General features: G+C 51.2%; 1 protein-coding gene across 1 annotated transcript; it reads right to left on the minus strand.

Moving 5' to 3' along the window:
• Positions 1–483: 483 nt before the first annotated feature.
• On the minus strand, positions 484–19694 carry LOC125084383 (anthrax toxin receptor-like). The gene is made up of 12 exons (XM_047701616.1): positions 19644–19694; positions 19233–19313; positions 19074–19134; positions 12255–12350; positions 8985–9054; positions 8353–8431; positions 6536–6790; positions 6290–6475; positions 5030–5068; positions 3847–3927; positions 2858–2941; positions 484–561 (listed from the first exon to the last, which is right to left on the minus strand). The coding sequence occupies exons 1-12, from the start codon at positions 19692–19694 to the stop codon at positions 544–546; spliced, it is 1101 nt and encodes a 366-aa protein (XP_047557572.1). The 3' UTR covers positions 484–543.

Below are 19694 nucleotides of genomic sequence, written 5' to 3' on the forward strand. Positions count from 1 at the left end.
TGACAGCCTGGGAGAGGGGTGATGAAGTCAGAGTTTAGTCATTTCTCCTACCTTTCTCAGACAATGGGGTCCAGGGAGATATTTTAACCTCACTCCCATGTTCTGGGATTTTCAAAATGGAGTCTTTTCTATAGATAGTCTTCAAACATGTGAGTGTGGAAGAAAAACGTTGATCAGGTCAACAAAGGCTTAATGAGAAAGGATTTGAAAAATTGGGAGGTCTGCCTGTCAGGAGGGAAGCAGATTTTAAAGCTCAGGAAAGTGGGTACCATAATTTTCCTTTGTATCATGAGAAATACTAAGGGTATGGAAAGGGAACTAACATTTCTGGAGAAGGCAGTAGATGCCAAGGCCTTTCCCAATGGTGTCATGGCAGTCATGTAGGGGGGTGGATCTGAGGGTGTACTATCCCCATGCCCTCATGTCCAAATGAGACATCACTACTATTCAGTTCCATGGAGGACTTTCTGAGCAGAAAGGCTCAGACATGGCCTCCATTCTGACTGCCCTGACCTCACCAGATACGTCTTGATATCTCTTGGTTCATCTTCCTGTCCACTCCTGGAGCACAAAAGGAAGACGTTAGTTACTGGATACCTGAGTATTTACCAGGCACCTGGCCCTGTACTGGGCTCATGGCAGCCCATATCACTACCCTCAAGGCGATTGTGTAGAGGAGATACAATTATCCCCATCTTTTCAAAGAGTTAATTGAAGCACAGGGAGATTAAGTGACTTGCCAAAAATATTAAATAAGAGCCAATGACTGGTAGACACAGGGTGTACTTCAAGGACATTATAGACTTCCTTCAAAGAACAGAATTTGGCTAAAACCACATGTGAAAGATGAAGAGCAGGCTGTGGGGAGTGAGACTCATCTATGTCCACATCCACAGGACACCAGAGTGCTTTTTCCAGACAAGATCAGTACAGACTGTATGTCTCATGCAGTGAAACAATGTTCACCAGGTAACAAATTCTTGTTGATCAGCAATAATTTCAACTCCTTTTGACCATAAACCAAGCCTCAATATATATGTCCAATTGAGTACACAAAAGGCTCTTAATAGTCTTGGGTTTTGGGGGTTTTAGAGGCTGGACTGTGGGGGTGGGAGTGACAAATAGTTCTTCAGAGAGCCTGGGCAGAGGGAGAGACCAGTGGCAGCATCTTGGTGGGTGGCTGGGAGCAAATGGGTAGGGGGTGTTGGCACCGTGAGCACCAGCTATTGAGGGGAAAGCACTCCTAGCTGGGTAGAAGGCTGATCTTTGGGTTGCACTGCAATTGCCTGCAGAGTGGCTTCACTAGGGTGTAGCCGATATACCTCTCCTACAGGGAAGAGAAGAGAGAGAAGGTCACTGAGGAGCCATTGGAATGAGAGCCAGAAGGTTGTAGTGTCCTTGGCCTAAGGGAGTTTGAACTCAAGAACTTTAAGGACATGCATGGTAGGCCTTTGTTGATATCCTTCTTCTCCCTGGGTGCTGGCTTCGAGGACACGCTGCTATTTCAAGACTATGTTCAGGTGATGGAAGTCAGCCCTGCCTCCCCCAGACACCCCAGGTTTTTGGAATCTGAACACCCTTTGCTTTGCATTGGACTTGATGCTCCTTGCTGGACTGGGTGCCTTGAAGCAAGGAGGAAGCCTAGAAGCTCCAGTGTTTCCCAGGCTTCCTCAGGGAGTGTGCGATGAAGGGATGAGCCTTCAATTCAGCCCTCAGCCCAGGATGCAGGCCCCTAAAGCCAGGGAAAGTAGGGGCATGCTCCCATGGGTTAAAGACTAAGGAGGTAGCAGAACCCATGGGTCTCTTGGTATGAGAAGAAAATGATACTGGCTCAAAGATTCTGAATGACTACAAGCCCAGTCACAGACAGTGAGTGTCTGAATGTGACCAAAGCAACCCTAGCTACAGAAACGGGTGATCAAAATGTTCTCCAGACTTCTGGCCCAGTCTGAGCAAAGGATCTGAACATGGGAAAACCTAAGCATGTGGCTCCCAGATGAACCAGGAATGTTCTCTCCATGGGGTCTAGGTCTGAGCCCTGAGAATATTGTGGGGTAGCTATCATGAGATCACTGACCTCAGTGCTGACATGACAAGGGGTTCAAGTGTTGACCAGGCCCTGAGGTTCAAGACCAACTCTGCCATGCCCAGGGTTTGTGATCTGGGGCAGGTCACTAGACATCTCTGTGCCTTATTTCCCTCCTTGGTAATATGGGCATATTACTTGTAACTGCATGGAAAGATACTGGCAGGATTAAATACTGAAAATATGGAAACTTCTTAGACTGGCAGCAGGCCCAAAGGAAGAACTCTATAACAATGAGACATCACTACTATTCAGTTCCATGGAGGACACCTTTAACAAGCTGGCTTCACCCTACTGCCAAAGGCAATGACAGAAGGAGGGACTCTACTACCTGGTAAAAGTAGTCAGTGTTGGCCAAAATATGGAGGTGTCACCACATCCTCCACCAGTCCTGGCATAAGACTAAGCCATGCAGGAGAGTCTCAGTGGATGGGGGCAGCCAGCAGACCTCCAGCGGGGAGCTCAGTGGGGAGGGATGATGGTCGGGCCAGGAGAACTCTGTGGCTGGCCTCCCTTTACAGCTTCTTTGACTTAGGTTCGGAGGCGCTGGGTCATAAGAACTTTCCTGTTATTCTGGAGAGGATGTGCATGAAAATGCAGGTGCCAGACCCATATTGGCCTGTGAGCCTCATGAACGCCTCTCCACGTCTTGACATCCTCCTGGCAGGTGCCTAGACACAATCTCTGACCCACAGTCCCGTAGTGCAAGGGTCAAGGGCAAACAGCAAAGGCCTGCTGGCCCATGGGGAGCATTCCTGTGCCCCTGCTTACCTGGTCACCAGGCTGACACCGACACCACATCAATGGCAGCTGGTTGCAGCTTTGAATAAAGTCACACAGGGTATCCAGTTTGTCCTAAGAAGCAGATGTGGCCATGAGGAAGCTGTAGGCATGGCGGTCACCTCCAGAGGGTACAGTCCACTCTGGCTTGAGATGGTCCCAGAGGGCTCTATCCCCAGGAACACACTGAGGGAGCCCTGAAGCGTCTACCTGGGGCAGGGACCTGGTAGCCTTTTGTGTTTGGGGTCTCTGGAATCTGAAACATGTCTTTCTCATGCTGGGCTGCCTGGGGCCTCCCCATCCTGGTTTTCACACCCCCCTGCAGAGTTGGGGGCTCCCTACTGGGTGGGGGCCTAGCACGTCCTGGGGTGAGAACATTTCCTGTAGGAGATGTTCCTTCTCCTTCACGAGGCCCTGGTCCCTCCATGTCACTAGGTCCCCAGGACAATGGAGTTAGCTCAGTCCCTCACCCTACTGAGCAGACGCATGCAAGGCTCACAGGAGCCACTGGTATTTCTGGATACTTTTAATAGTGAACAAACCTTGCTCAGAATTCTCCTGTAAAAAATTTTGTTTCTGACCCATGGGAGCCTGCTTATGCGTGCGCTTGTGTTTCGTCATCCCCCTGCTGGCTGGTGAACCCCAAGCCATTGCTGGAGATGCTGAGCAGCTCTGAGCGAGCCGGGGACTGGCAGGCTATAGCCAGCTACCAGCTTCTGCAAACCTGGGCCCATGCCAAGGGGGAGACGCTAGTGCTGGGCCCCTCAAGGTAGTGGAAGCAGGGTCCATCCCTTCTGTTCTCTCCTGGGCCTGGGGATCAGGATGCAGTCTGCTTTTTCTCTAGTGCCAAGGGGTCAGTGTCCATTTCCATAAACTTCATCTCCCCGAAGCCACGGTTCCCGTGGGCCATGAACGGACTGCTCCCTTTTCTTCCTCAGCCTACCTGGCAGTCACAGCACCCTCCCTAATGCGCTTCTTACCTCTATGCGACTCATGTCTTCCTGGTAGGGACAACAAGGGATGATCACTGGAGTGCATCTCTGCATACACGTGTCTGACTCCTACGAAGAGAAAGCACAGCTTGCTTCTTTGTCGGCAGCTCCTGGACAGAGGCACATGACATGTGGCCCCTCAGTGGCCCACTCAGGAAAAGGGCACTGCTAGGAGGTTTAGAGGAGCTTAAGGAGCACCGTGCTCTGTGACAGTCTCTCCAGGGGAAAAACAAGCAAACTCAATGCACTTGCAAATATGGCACTTTCCCAGGAGACCACCAAACTCTACCCCAGGTCTCCTGGGGCTACCCTTGGGGGAGAAACCCAGTCTTGGGGTTGTGCAGTGTACTGGAGGGCTGTCCAGGTGGGAGCATTGGCAGGGGACAGGGCCGCACTCACCCGACCCTGGCAGATCCTTTCTCAGCACGTGGCACTGCACCCAGTCCCAGTACAGACACAGGCAGTGTGGCCTGCTTCCTACCAGCCGTCAGGCTCTGGTACCCTCTTCTTCAGGACACTGTGTCCCCATAAAACTCCTTCTTCTGGGACATGGTTTGGGCCCCCACCCTGGGATATCCCAGCCTGCTCCCCTGACCCTGGCTCTCTGTGCTCACCTGGACTGGGTCTGCCTCCCAGCTCGATGCCAGGTAAGACACCTTCCAACCTCCATAACCCTTCATGTCCCTAGAGTCCCACCCTAGCCAAGCTCCTGGCCCTGTCAGGGGACAGGGATGGAGATCAACGATATGCAGCACAACATACATCAGAGTTTGGGCAGAGGACCGATGTTTGAAATCTAAGGTTCCTACTCTCAAAGTTCACCCAACTCTCTCAAACAGTCCTTTGGAAATTGACCCAAAGTCCCTCTATTTTAATAGGGATCCTGGTGCTTGCTGAAACGGGCTACCTCAAGTTGCTAATTTGAGGGCAAAGGCCCTGGAGGAGCAGAGCTGCATACATGGGAAGGGTGTTATGAGTCCCAAGCCCTTCTGAGGCCCTCCCCTGTCCCTCAGTTACTCTCTTCTTTCTGCCAACTTTCTTTGCCCAGGGAGCTGGGAGGTGCTGTGGCAGGGGGTGCAAATATCCCACAGGCAGCAGGAGCCCTTGTGTGTGAAGTTCAGTGTGGGCATCGAGGATGCAGACCGCATCAGGACCAAAAATCATGACTTACCCTTTCTATTATCTCCATTGGTGGTGGCTCCTTGTCAGTCTAGAATGTTAAAGAGATATGGACAGAGGCTGGAGTGGCATGGAGGGAGCTGGGTCCACCATGCAGACAGGAGGGGACCTTATTCAGCAGCCGGAAAATGGAACATGGACTTTAGGGTGACGATCTATGAGCCCACTGCCCATGATCTCTGGCTAACCAGCTGCACCACCCTGAGCCTCAGGCTCCTGGGTTATTCAAGGGGTATCGGAGCTCCCTGGAGGGCACAAGGGGAGACAATAGGAGCATGCTTTCCAGACCTTGGCAGAAGCACCCCAGCTGGTAGTTTTTGTCAGCAGCCCTTCCATCACATGAAGATGGGAGAACTTCCCCCACTTCCCTTCCTCCCCTTCCCTTACCTATCAATTCCTAGCAGCCCTCTCTGATCCCCACTATGGGATGGCAGTGCCCATCTTCACAGCTCCCCCTCCAGCACAATGGGACCTGCTTATGTCCTGCAGGTTTGTTCTGTCCTTTCCCACGTCTACTGTCCCCTCCTCCTTCACCAGCTCTGGCCGGGGCCCTTGCAAACCCAGCAGCCAGTGTGTCTGCTCTCCTGCCTCTCCCAGGGCCAGTGTCTGTCCTTTGCTAAGACTCTGCTTGCCACACCCATGAAGGTGACAATTTACCCTCCACCCCCAGATACCTATCCTGACCAGACACCAGACTGTGAGTTCCTGAGGGCAAGGCTGGTGGCAGGTCCATTCCTGTCCTTCTGTGACCAGCAAGGGGCCCAGCATGCCCTGGCCAGCAAGGAGAAAGGAAGGTACGAGGGCAGAAAGCCTTGTTGGTGTCCAAGACTCAGGTGTCCTAGAAGTCAGGAACCCTCCTAGCCAGGAGAATTCTCCCTTGGGGCTCTCAGTGCCTCCTGTAGGGGCCACGCTCTTCCCTCAGCACCAGAGGCCTTGTCTGGTGCTCAGTCTGAGTCTCCAGAAGCCTGGCTGCTGTGAGGCCTCCCTGGCATCTGGGTCCTGGAGTGGCTTCTCCCCAGTGGCCAGGACAGCTCACAGGCTACCTCCAAAGACATGCATGAGGCCAGTGGTCCCTCAGACACAGTCTGTCTCTGCCTAGGAGTAGAAGACAGGCGGTGCCTCTGGTTGTTCCTGTGAGGACCTGGTTGCTGATGGGCAGCTGCCACAGGCAGAATCTAAGGGTGGAATGGGCTTGGGTCCCTTGTGATTTGGGCAGGCCATGTCCCAGGCTGTGCAGCCAGAGCTCACTCACGTTCTTGCAGCAGCAGATGCAGCAGATAACCACAGGGATGATGAGCAGGGTGGGGACGAGCACTGGGTAGAGGAGAGATCTGTAAAGGATTGGCTTTTCTGTGACCACCATGGGCCCTGCTGACTCTGGTGTGACTATTGCTTTCTCAGTCATCTCCCATGTGATAGTGGTGGACACTGTGATCGTCTGCATGGTTGTCATGGGTGTTGTAGGTTTCCGCTTGGTCGTTGTGGGTGTTGTGGTTGCCCGTGTGGTCGTTGTAGTTGTAGGTGTGGTTGTCGTAGTCGTAGGTGTGGTTGTAGTGAGCGTCGTGGTTGTCCACGTGGTCGTTGTGGTTGTTGTGGTTGTCCGCGTGGTCGTTGTGGTTGTCGTTGTCGTCGTGGTCGTTGTGGTCATTGTGGTTGTTGTGGTTGTCGTAGGCGTTGTGGTCGTCGTAGGCGTTGTGGTCGTCGTGGGTATGGTGGTTATCTCTGTTCGTTCTATGGACTTTAATGGGTCCTCCTGCAAAATCCAGACATGTTAGCGACAGGGGTGGGCATGAGTGACCTCTTACTGGGAGTATACCCTAGTACCCACACCAGACCTCCCCATCCACCTGTTCCCATGGGCCTCAGATTTCCCCACCCCAGGGAACACTGAAGGCTGGAGGACAGAGAGCACCCAGAGAGCCACTGAAGAGCTCTGGGTCACAGAGTGCACCACCGGCCCTGCTCAGAGGCTCTGTCCCAGAGCCCCGACCAGGGAGCAGAATCCCCATGGTGGGACAAAGCCAGTCCTCACTACACCCCTCGGCGGACATGCTGCACAGCCCTGCCCTAAGCTAACTGGTCTCCTTTCCCAGAGGCAGGGGAGGGAGAAGACTGAGGTTCTGTGTCTAGGAGAAAAAGTGGCTGAAGGGAAAGGCAGGGTCGGAGCCCAGGGTGGTGTGGCTCCTCCTGAGGTCTTTCTGACATGTGTCTGCAGGGGGTGGACTGTCAGTTGGTGGGACTCCTGATGGGCACATAGGTGAGTCAGTCTGCTGATTCAGGAACGTATGTCCGGGCATAAGCGAAGACCCAGTCGGAGGACTGTCAGCACTGCTGGAACTCTCCCAGGCTGGGACTAGACACTACAGTGGTGGCAATTAGGCACCATTATCCCTCCTCCCAGGCAGCTGTCTTCTCCATCCTAACGCTCTCTGTCGCCCATGTCATGGTGCCCTATGCCAGGTATCCAGAAGACATGGAGCTCTGAGGAGGAGGAACCTGGGAGCAGAACCTTCTTTGCTTATGTGCCTGTCCTTGAGCTAAGCCCCAGGCCCTTCCCACAGCCCTGGTGGCTTCCCCTCCCATTGCAGGAGAGAGGGGTTAGAGAGCGCTAGTAGAGAGGGACAGCTGAGGATCACGAGAAAGCAGTGGACGTAGAGGGGAGGCTGATGGTCTCTGCCAAATGACCGGGGAGGGGGGTTCCCAAGTGGCCTGGGGCTCAGGCCAGTGATGGGCGTATGTGGGCTCAGCTGTACCAGCAGCTGCATCCATATGGTGGAAACACACCCGGCCCCACCCTCCAGATGCCCTGTGTCCGGGACCTGGATTTGGAGTGTCCCAGTGTCCCAGAGGTCCTGGACTCTGGTTCCTAGCCCACAGCCCCCCAGCCTCTCTCAGCTGCCTGGCTGGAATGCAGGATGGAGCCCTGAGCTCCCCCCCAAAACAGCTGGGCCAGGGGAGGTGGCAAGGGGGAGGCAGGTGTCAGAGGCTCAGCACCATTTCTAGGGTCTGCTGAGGGCTCTGGCTGTCCTCTTTCACGTGCCTCCAGTGACATGAGTTTCTGCAAAGCCTGGACAGGTGGCTGCATTGCAGGGACTGCTATGGACCTCCTCTCAGGGCACCTGAGAAGTCTGAGTATGGGGACAGCTTGCCGATGACAGGCTGAGGGCCCCAAGCTGGCTGTGAGAAGCTACCCCAGCTGCCTGTCTGCAGGAGCTACTTGCTCAGGCCCTTGCTACCATGTCCCCCTCTTTTGCCTCCAGTACAGGCACTCTGGACTGCCCATGAGGAAGGCTGCAGTCCCACCATGGTACTCACACAGTTCAGGCTTGTGGCTTTTATGTTCTCCTCAATGAAGGTGACCCCATTGTTCAGGCTGTATTCGATAATGACCACCCTGAAGCACAGAAAGGTCATGTGGTAACAACCACCTGGGTAGGCATAGTTCTTGCACTCTGTTCACACCACAGCCTGAAGATTTTCGCATTGCAATGGTTTGCTCACTACACCTTGGGGCCACACCTGAGCATACAGCATAGGTAAGGAGGCTCACCCTAAGCACTTGAGGTCAACCTCTACAGTAAAGGCTGACCAGGCATGAACTGTCTTCCCTGGGGACAGACTCCCTCGTGGCCGTGGGCTAAGTTTCAGGGAGGGTGGCTTGGTGACTGACTCCTCTATTTACAGAGTACATTGGCTTAGCTTGGAAAGGTTGCCTGGAGCAAAAGGACCATCCTTGGGGATGACAGGTCTTATATTCTTCTATCTTCAGCACAGACTGGGCCACAGCAGATCCCCGAGTATCTCAGAGAACCACCAGTAAGAAGAGTCATGAAGAATGCCCTGAGCATTCTGAAAGACGTGGTGCACCAGGAAAAGTACAATCCCACATTCTATACACCTCGTGGTGACAAAAACTGCCCACATGGCCGCTGACCTGAGATACTTACTTTCCAGGCTTCTCAAAGGTATGTCCTGGACAAACTAAAGATTCATCATCCTTAAATATGGCTTTTTTATCTAAGAGAAAAATCACAATAGAATAATGTCAATGGCATGTCCTTTCATCCATCTCTTCCTTTCTACCAGCCCCTGGCAAGCAGAGTTAACACTTTGAAAGACACCAGCTTCTCTTCTCTGTCTTCCTCTGAGCCCCTACTGTGCACCAGGTTCTCTAGAATGCTCTGGTTGGATGGAAAAGGCTGGCTGAGTCCCAGTTCCCAAGGGCTTTACATTTGAGGGACTGGAGGGAGACAGACATTGAAATAACAAGGAACAAAATAAATGCAGACAGTGAAAAGTGCTGAGACAAGCAGCAAGGGGAGGACAGAGAGTGGAAAGGAAAAGACACAGCTTAGGAATGGGGGGACCTGTCCTGTCCTTAAGAGATACCACTTCCTTTTACAGAAGTAAAAATCTGTATTCTTCAGTGACTTCACTGATGTGATGGCTGGGATTTGCTTCAAATAGTCCATGGTGAAGGCATCAATAAAACCAGATTGTCCAGCATTGATAATTATTGAAAGTAGGTGAAGCTGTGTCAAGTTCATTCTACAATTTTTGTTACTTTTCTTTACTGTTGAAAATTTCCATCCCAAATAAAGTCTGAGGAGAGGATCCTAGAGCTGAAACCAGGTGAGGGGAAAGCCAGGGAAAGATCCAAGGAAAGAGTGTCTGGCTCCTGTGAGCAGCATGTGCCAAGGGCCTGGGGCATAACTAGCTGAGCTTATTGTGGAGAGAAGTGAGTGAGGAGGCGGGCAGGGCATTGTGAGCCCTGGGAAGGGGTTTGGTTTTCATTCTAAGATGATGAATCTGACCAGGGGCTGGCCAGATCCGGGTATGTGTTGGACACTGAGGCTGTTGGAGTGAAAGCAAAGAGGAAGTAGAGTTGATTGGCAGGGTTTGGCCACAATGCCTGGGTGGATGGTGGTGCCATTTAGTGAGGTAGCAAAGCCTGAGAAAGGAAGAGTCCCTCTCATTGTCTTTGTTCTCTCTCTCTTTCTCTCTCTCTCTCTCTCTCTCTGTGTGTGTGTGTGTGTGTGTGTGTTTTAAATGGGATCCTGGGAGTTGGCACTCAAGAGGCTCAGAACAGTTGTTTCTTGCAGCTCTGGCACCCTCTCTCTCCTGAGACCAAACTCTTTTCATACCTCTAACTTTGGTCACAAGCCAGGACTATTCCCTACAGAACTATTCATTTCCATATGGACCAGCCCTGGCTTAACTCAATGGTCATGTTAGCTATGAGCTCCTGAACTGTCTGACCCCTCCACTGGGCTGATGATGAAAGCTAACCACCATGTAAGATTTCAAGAAAGGAAGTTGTGGCTGAGAGGTAATTGGGGTTAGTGGGGGTTAAAAAACCCCTAAGAAATGCAATTTACTTTTCAGTAGGGTGTTCACAGTCCACAGAGCAGAGAGGAACTGATGGCAGGTAGCTGGCACATTGAGGGCCCAGAAGCTTGCTGAAGTGGAAAGGAGTTTTCAGACCACTATTAACTGATTAAGCTGAATACTTTTATTTAAACTAGTATAAAATTTCTCAAAACGTAAAAACATTACACACTAAAGACAGAAAGCATAAGGCACATAGCAATACTGATTTAAAAATTTTCTATATGCTTCTCTGTATTTTCTAAAATGTTTTCCCAGATATACAAACCTAAGAAAAATATAATTAGAAAAAATTGATTCACTCCCCATCAGTGCATCAGAGGTCTTGGCAATAAAAAAACAAACAAACAAACAAACAAACAAAAAACCTCCTAGGCCACTTGCTACGAGTCATTGAATGCATGCAGAGTGGCCAACAGCTGAAATGCAGAAGAGTATGTGTTGGATTCTCCCATGTGAGGCCCTGGCACCAGCCCACACTGGAGAGAAACACTGGTGATCTCCAGGGTGTGAACCAGTACAGTCATAGGCCACAGAGGAAGTATCTGAGCACATTTTCTAGGAGATAGGTTGTGTCCACCACTCCTTAAAAATGTCACCTGAGCAAGGCAAGGCCCAGACTAGGCAATAAGATCACCTCCGTCTGCTTTCCAGCTCTTTCTACAGTGGCTCCAGACCTTGGGCAAACTCATTATTACCCCTCTGCCTCATCCCAGAGCTATACTAAGAAATACCAATAGGTCTGTTTTGAGAATTTAGGGACATGGTATATGCAAGGCCCTTAGCACATTACCTGATACAGTATGGGCTCCATGAACATTGTTCTCCGAATAAAGGCTTCCTCAGTCCTTAAGCCACTCCTGAGAAAGTACTGAGTGAGGAAAATCTAATCCCCTGAGGCCATCTACACACTGCAGCTGTGGGAATGTGGCCACAGCAGGTCCCTATCTTGTTCTGTGTGCCCACAGGAAAGAAGAAGAGAAACTAAAGATACCCGGGGGGAGAGCATTTGCTAAGGATTGACCAGATGGAGGAGGATGTCATTGAACATATTATAATCAGGTCAAATGAGGGCATCAGGGGCTAACTCAGAGAGCCGAGGAGGACACAGAAAGTCCTCTTGCCCTCCAGATCTCTGGGGAGAATCACACCCACTTCAGCACTGACGGCACATCTCCCTGCCCACCCGTGTACTTCCTCAGACCACTCGGCCATATGGAGGTACACCTGAGCCTGAGTGTTTCCCAAACGTTGGTTTACACAGGCAATATGGCTTAGTTAGCTCAGCTACCATACTGGCCTCATTTTACGGTAGAGAAAAGAGAGGCTGAGAATAGATTCCTCATTTGGCGAAGGTCACACATGTGACATATGCCTGTGCCAGGATTTCAGGGTCCAGGCCTGGCAGCTGGCAGCCTCTCTCCATCCCAGGTGATGTACCCTCTGGGGAAACTACCAGTGCACCTGGCCCACGCTCAGAGCCCCAGGGCTGCCTCTGTTTCTACCAGCAATCTCCATGGATTTGGGTCCTTGTCACTCAAGGCAAGTCAGTGCTGAGCCAAGGGAGGGAGGAGCAGCTCTGGGGCACACCCCGCACCCAGAGCCATTCTCAGTAGAGGGAAAGCCCTGCTCCAAGAGGCTCTTGTGTTTTGGGTTTGATGACTTCCCAACTTCTCGGTCAGATCCCTCCTTCCCCTTGTCCACATGGGTCTATCCTCACAATGTTCACAGTGCATGGTCAGCTAGGGCTCTGAAGGCCTGGCTGGCTGAGGGGAAGGCAGCCTGAGGTGGGGAATTTGTCACTTGGAGGCAATATTGGGGCTACTTACCATAGAAACTGTTGTCTTCCAACTTGTATCTACAAACAATTTCATCCTTTGTGTATAGATCTAAGGAAGTATCATAAAATGTCACAGCATATTCTTCTGCAAAGGCAACATTTGAAGGTCTGTGTGAGGCAGAACTGAGGGCTGCCTTCCCTCTTGTCTGCTAGTTATAGCAGGTCACCCCAGAATCCTATTCCCAGGGACTCCTCCTGAGGAAGTAACTATGTTCAAACCATGTGTGACATTCCAGGGCCAGATTCTCACCCAGTGTCACTGAGAGTCCTCTCTGAGTGCTGAGGGGACTTGAGCACTCAGGGTCCCCTCACATCCATCCCTGACCCATGGAGCCCATGAAGGCATCCAGCCTCATCTCCTCCATGGGGTCAATGCTAGTCCTGGTTTTCAGACCCTGAAATGCCCAAGTACTCCCTGAGGGGTACAGGCAATGCTCTCCATGGGGTCTCCCACATGAATGAGAGAAGAGCCAGGATCACAAGCCTGGAGACAACCCTGTCCCATGGCTGAACTGGTTACCCAGGCCTGGTGCCTGTGTGACTTTCTGATGCTTAGGGTTTTCTCCTCCTGCCTCTCCTCCTCTGTGCAGGCTGGAGATCCCAGGAGTAGGGCCTGGACTAAGGCGTGGCAAGCAAGGAGCCCAGGACCCTGTGCAGAAGAATTTGCCAGGGAAAGAGAAATCCTGTCTTAACTGTGGTTCTGGAAGTCTATAGATGATTACATTTCCTCTGCCTCCTCCTGAAGCTTCATGGACATAACTAACCCACTTGGGGTTCAGCAAACACTTCCTCTCTCAGTGTGGAGACACTGAGATGCTCAGGTGCAGGTCTATGCCCTAGACCTTCACCAGGCTGCTGTATGCCCCTGGTGCTTCCTGGTGCTGGAGGTAAACAGCAGGGGACAGAGAGGATAGTTAGCAGATAGGCTCTAGCCAGAAGAGATAAATCCTAGTAAGGATTTAGCCAGGATAACAGGCAGGTCTTCAGCCTCAAGCGCAAGGTCATTAGCATCCTCCTCTGTACCTTTCCCAGCATAGGTCATTCCAGTTCCTAAAGCTTGATTTGCCTTAGGTCAATGAATTAATGGAACAATTTCTCAGAATTCCAGTGCAACCTTAGATATGGCTGTCCTGATTTCTCCTACTTCAGTTCTTACTGCAACTCCCACTGATTGAGGGAAAGTTTGAAAATTTTCTGCTTTAAAGAAAACAGATTCTTACTCTGTAGATTTTGCAGACCTGCTGACATGGTATGTTTGTCTTTCAAGTATTTTCTAAAAATGGAAGTCAGCATTCAAAGTCTACATAGTTTCCCTAAAAATCCAGATTACTGGATTTTTGGAAAATGGGAACACGTGGCATCAGTGAGTTTAAATTGTGCATGGCAACAATTGGCTTAGCTAGGGGCCACTGTCCTGCTCACAAGGGAGCATCTCCCTGGGGCCAGTGGCTGCCTTTTCTCCATCACACCCCAGCACATCATTCTTGGCTTGCCCTGACTCACTGTTCCAGCTCATGGTACCTGCTTGGCCTCTGAAGGCTCCTGATAGCAGCGTCTCTGTCTTAAAGGAACATGAACCACATGGAAGCAAGATGAGAGTACTGAGGAGTTGATAGAGGACAGGAAAGTCCAGCTGATGGCCTATGCCAAGAAATCTGCATGTAGTCTACTCCGGGTAGGCTTGATATTCCTAAGGAACACATTCTTTCCCACATACAGTAGCCAATACCACAATGCTGCTTTGACTTCGATTGCGCTAGGCTGCCTACTCACTGCTCACTGCCTGCCATGACACAGGGCTCCGTAATTGGCCTGGAACAAGCAGTTGGGGGTTATCTCCCGTAAAACCATTTGCCAGCCCAGCTAAGGCCACCCTGAACAGAGCTGCTGCCCCTCAGTCTCACAGAAGTAGTATTTACATGTTATCCCAGGATTTTTTATTGCAAAGAAGTATTTCCTTGCAAGACAGAACTGTAAACGCATAACCCACATTGTTATTAGATACAGGCAGAGAAGGGAAAATTCAGCGGGCTGTGTGTGGCTGCAGGTGAGATCAGGCTCCAGAGGAGGCCAAAACAGCAAGAAGACTCTTCCTGCCACTAGCAAACAGGCAGAAGGAACCAGAAGTGCACAAATCTGTGCCAGGCCAAGGTGTGTAACACCGGAGTTCATCCAAAATAACACTCCTCACGAACAGCATATACTATGGGCTGATCTATACTTTCCCTCACCTCCCAACATGCCCGCACTAGGCATTATGCCCTAAGTTACACAGAAGGAAGCTGAGGCTAAGAGAGGGCAGGTGGCTTTCCCTGGAGCCCTGGCAGGTACAGGGCTAGGATCTGACCTCATGTGCCCAAGGAAAGTCCCCCTTCTGCCCCCTCTGCTCTTCTCTTAGTTCTGAGCAGCTATCACCAGTTTGCCCAGGATATAGGGCGGCCGCTGAGGGCAGGGCTGCCTGACAGCCTGGGACCTCACAGAGCCTGCACTCCTCAGGAATCTTGCACACTGTCCTTCTGCCCACATGCCCCCTTCCCATGAGGTGTGCACTGTAGCCCTCGGGGCCCTCCTCAGTAGCAGTGCCATATGTGTCCCCAGGCACTGCATCTCTCAGAGGGTCCTGTCACTTTGGCAAGACTCAGTAAGTGGAAAGCAGGGTGATGGGCTCAGATTTCTGAGCAGAAGAGATGTGGAGTTAAAGGATTTTGCTCTGTCCAGTAACTGCTCCTTCTGCTCCAAGACCCCCCACCCAATTCCTCCAACAGTAACCACCACTGGAAGAAAATGAAGCACATCGGCTTGTGGGAGCTGCATTTCCTACACAAGGGGCCACTGCATCTCAGCGGTTGGGTGGCACAAGGACCCGGATCCCCTGGAAGGGAGACTGGTCCTTCTGGATGGAGAATTTTCTTTCTGGAGAAGAAGTTGTACGGCGGGCCTCCCAGGGCTCCAGAGAGAGGAGCTCCCCAAGAAGGCCAGGAGGAAACCAGCAGTGAGGAAGGGCAACCCACTGACCATGAGACTGACAAGGTCACATGAGTGGACGTGACTGCCCTGGAGAGGGTCGGGCTCTGGGAACACCCCCCTGCTGCTCGGCACAGGCTCTTTGGGAGAAATCTGACTCTACTGACCAATGTTTATCCTGAGTGTCCTCTTCATGCTGCAATCCTACCTGTGGGATTGACCCAGGCAATCCTGACCCATGCCCACAGAGAGTGAGCCTCATGGTGTTCACAGCCTGCTGTAGCCACATGTTAGGAACGACCAGAATATTGACCAGGGAGACTAGTGAAAGAAATTTCCTCCATCTGTAGAATGGAATATGTACTGATGGTTGGGGAATGTTACATACTGCACGACCCCATTCATGTAAAAACATCCTTGGAAAGCATATTTAGATAGCTCTGTATAGACATACGATGAATTATCTGTGGTAGTTACCTCTGGCAGACAGAGGATGGGATGAAAGGGGAGCTTGATCATGGTAGATGGATAGCAGCTACCCACACTGGTGGCAAATGTGTCTCTGCCCAGCACCGTGGGTCTTGCCTTCCCCCTCTGGGGGCTCCTGCCCCACACAGCCCACCCTGCCCTCTGCACACAGTGCAGGCTCTGCTCACTGGATCTCTGAGGAGAGCCCTCCTCTGCCCTGGGTCCTACTACGTGCCACCACGGACTCGCTCTGGGCCAGTCACAGACAGAAGAAAGAATGACAAGGTGCCCCCTCCAGCCTTCCTCCTTGACACAAAACTCCAAGTCCAGCCAGCACACACACAGGAAGGATGAATCTCCAAACCACCGTGCCAAGAGTACCAGAGCAAGCATGATGTTCAAACACAGTGTTCGTACCACATGAGTCCACCGAGAGGATGTTGTAAAGGAGCAAACTAGCCTATGGGAGAAAAACTGAGAAGAGCAGTTGCCTTCAGGATGGGGGGAGGGGGGCAAGGATCGCCTGGCAAGTGATCTGAGGGGTTTTCTGGGGTCAATGGTAAACTCTGGGTCTTCCTGGGGGTGTGCATTTACCAGAAGTCATCAAATGATACACTAAAGTTTGCTGCAATTTAAAAGAGAACTCTTTACAAATATCGGTGTAAATAGTGAAATACATACAGAATGATGGGTTTTGGGGATGAGGTAGCCTGATGCCTATAGCTGGTTTGAAACGCAGAAAAAAATAAGACGCACTGTGTCTGTTTTTGTGTGTGGGCATAGATGGGTGTGTTTGCAAGACAGAGAGAGAGCACTAGATAGACAAAACTATAATGAAATATGGTCAGATATTAAATATGAACTGTAAAACCCAGGTAGTGGAGATGGGGCTGTTTCTTGTACTGGTGTTTCCACTTTGCTGTAGGTTTGGAAATTTCCTTCACAAAGTCCGAGAAAATATCAAAGTACTGAATGGTAAAAATAAACGGTGACACAGCCAAGGCAAAGTCACGGCAGGTACAACGTGACAAGTGACTAATGAGAGGGACAGAGCAAGGGCTGTGGGAATCCAGAGGGGCCAATGAATCAGGGAAGGGGCAAGGGGTAGACTCCTGGGAGTGAGGCCTCAAAGGAGGGGTGGACTGAACCCTGGAAAGTGGACGGAGGGGCTTGCAGGAAGCCCAGTGTCACCCCTCGCCCCAGCCTTAGAGCTGAGGGAAGACCTGCCTGGCTTTGATGGGGGCTAGGGACCTCACACTCTCAGGCCAGGCTGGGGTTTGGGAAGGGGCCTGCTAAGTGCCCTTGGGCCCTGTGTAGGAGATGCCAGCCTGAGCCACCACGGTGGAGAAACGAGGAGTCTGTGCTCACCCCTGCCAGCTTTTCTAGGTGCTCTGGCCATGGGATTTATGCACCTTGCAAAGACCAGACACTCACACAAGTCACACTAACACCAAACACCCACACAGGGCTTGAGGACACTGAGCCAAGGATGGGCTAGAGCCCAGGCATAGAGGCAGGAAGGCTAGCAGAGGCCTCTGCCTCACCCTGGAGAACACCCCAAGAGACTGAAAAGGTCCTGTCTCTCATGCTCATCCCCTGTCTGCTTCCCAAGGCTCCCTGACCCACTGATTTATTTCGAATGACAGCCTGATGAAATGCCTCCTTTGATTTCATTTGGGGTCCAGGATCCTGCCTTGAGCTTGGCCTCCCAGTGACTGTCACATTGTGGCAGCTTCCTCAAGAGGGCAACAATTGAAAAGGTCAGAACAGGGAATGCTGAGTTAAGCTGTCAGTGGGTGTGTGGCAGGCACCTGTCACCCTGGCCTGGCCACCATGGGGGAGGGGCGATGACTGCCATTTGCACCTGCAGTTTGACAGGCTGCTGCGACGCCATGGCCTGTGCGTGTCCAGGGGACATAATCAGAGAAACGAAGCTGTCAGGTCAGCTACACGGCTCAGTGCTTTAAACCAGAAGAGCCTCCTTGTGTGGGGTCTCTTCCCCACCTCCCCCCCTCGCGCTGCAGGTTGGTGCAGAAGACAGGACGAATCAGAGAGCTGCGGCTCACAGCTTATTTGGCTGGAGGTGCTTTCATCCGGGATGATTTCCCCACACCCTCCACACATGGCCTCAGCACTGCGGCCAGGGGCACCATGATGATGGGAATATTAGTACCACTACTCCTGCTTAAGGCTGACCAACTTCTACTTCTACTTCCTGTGCCAGTCCTCATAAAATCCCCTGGCCTTCTGTCTCACGTCTGCTCATGGGTGTTGTTATTGCTACTTCTTGGAGACAAGAGGGGAGCTCACAGATGTTCAGTGGTTTGTTCCGGGTGGCACGTTCATGGGCAGCACAGCCAGATGTGAACACAGGTCTGTCTGACCCCGTGGTCTGTGGCACTATGCCCCTACAGTTAGGAGTGCAGAGGCCAGAGCCAGCCTCTGGGTCTGCATCTGGCTGGATCCAGCTCAGTGCTGTTAGCAGTGGAAGAAATGTGCTTATCCATCCACTTCCGCTGTACTGATCCCCAGTGGGCACACACAGAGCCCATTACGGAGAGGGGGCTTCTGTCCCAGTAGTCACTGCATAGGAGTTCTCACCAGACTGACACAGGGACCCCTGGATGGGGAGAGGGCACCCTTGTGAAGTTCCAGATGTGAGGGAGAGGAGTTCCCCATAACCACTGGATGAGATGTTAGCTGTATCTGTATGGATGCCTTCTGTCTGGCTACGTTCCCAGTATGACGCTGGCCATTGAACTGTGTCCAATTCTTTAGTCATCCATTGAGATAATGTTTCTCTTCTGCACGTTGCTGATGTGGTAAGTTACACTGATATTTTAAATGCTGAATCGGACTTGTGTTGTAGGAGTTGTCCCTAATTATTCTTGATGTGCTGTGCTTTTTATATATTCTCAGATTTCATTTTGCAGTGCTCTGTTGAAGGTTTTTAAATATCTTTTTTCTTGTTATGTATAAACTTTTGACTGTGAGATTTAAAAAGTAATGACACTGTTCTTATTGTGGTAATCATTTCACGATATATGCATGTCAAGTCTTTACATGGAATACCTTAAACTTATACACAGGTGTGTGTCAATTATACCTCCATAGTAATGGGGAAACAGTCATTAAGGATATCACCACACCACAACCCATGCTTGACATGCACACTCCAGTGAAACATAGCTGTACTACTATGCTCCATGCACGCTCATATGCCCAAAATGTTTCTGTACAACTGTGTTACATGCACATACAACACTCTTGAGACACCCATACACTACCCACATACCAAATGTTCACACACCTCATATCACACACACACACACGCATACAGCACATTCTGTCTAGAACAGTTGACTACAGCTCTTACCTCCTACACAGACAAAGTAACTCTCCCCAGCCATGACTTCATGACAGGAATTTACCACCAGCTAGAATAGAAAGAGGGGTGGCAGGTCAGGGATAGTGAATGGAGGGGACAAGGTAAGAAGCCACCTCATTCCTTTTCTCACATTTAGCCCACACTCACCAAGTCAATAATGTCTTTCAGGGACTTGAATCCATTGTCTACACCATATATTTGATCCCTTCTTTCTACAATGTCATTCAGCTACAAGAGAGAAGAAGTGACTTGAGCCCATGGCCAGGAGTTGAGGATATATACGTCCCCATCCTAGGAGAGGGTCTCTTCCCTCATGCCATGTTGGATTCCAAGGGCCAGGCCTTGGCATCGGTCAGCAGCCCACACTTAGGGAAGGGAAAGCCCTTCCACCTGCGCCTCTGGTGGCAGGTTTTACACACTTGTCATTCATTTCTGGAGTGGCTTTCTGCTATCCAGACACTACAGGTGGGTTAGAGGAACATTCCTAGGAAAGCTGCCTGTGAATGCTTTCCCCATCTAGATTCACGGAGGGGCACCTGGTTACCTGTTCTGAATTACCTGGTCTTTCCTATAGTCTTTTACACCCACGCAATAAACTTTGGCACCCAT

The sequence above is a fragment of the Lutra lutra genome, chromosome 14 (assembly GCF_902655055.1).
Source record: "Lutra lutra chromosome 14, mLutLut1.2, whole genome shotgun sequence".
Classification (NCBI taxonomy): Eukaryota; Metazoa; Chordata; class Mammalia; order Carnivora; family Mustelidae; genus Lutra; species Lutra lutra.

Coding starts and splice junctions, on each gene's coding strand:
- LOC125084383 (XM_047701616.1), bottom strand. CDS start 19,694: ATGGGTGCCAAAGTTTATTGCGTGGGTGTAAAAGACTATAGGAAAGAC. Junction 12,351..19,073: donor TTACTTTGTCTGTGTAGGAG/GTAAGAGCTGTA, acceptor TTGCCTTTGCAG/AAGAATATGCTGTGACATTT. Junction 8,432..8,984: donor ACCTTTGAGAAGCCTGGAAA/GTAAGTATCTCA, acceptor TCTGTGCTTCAG/GGTGGTCATTATCGAATACA.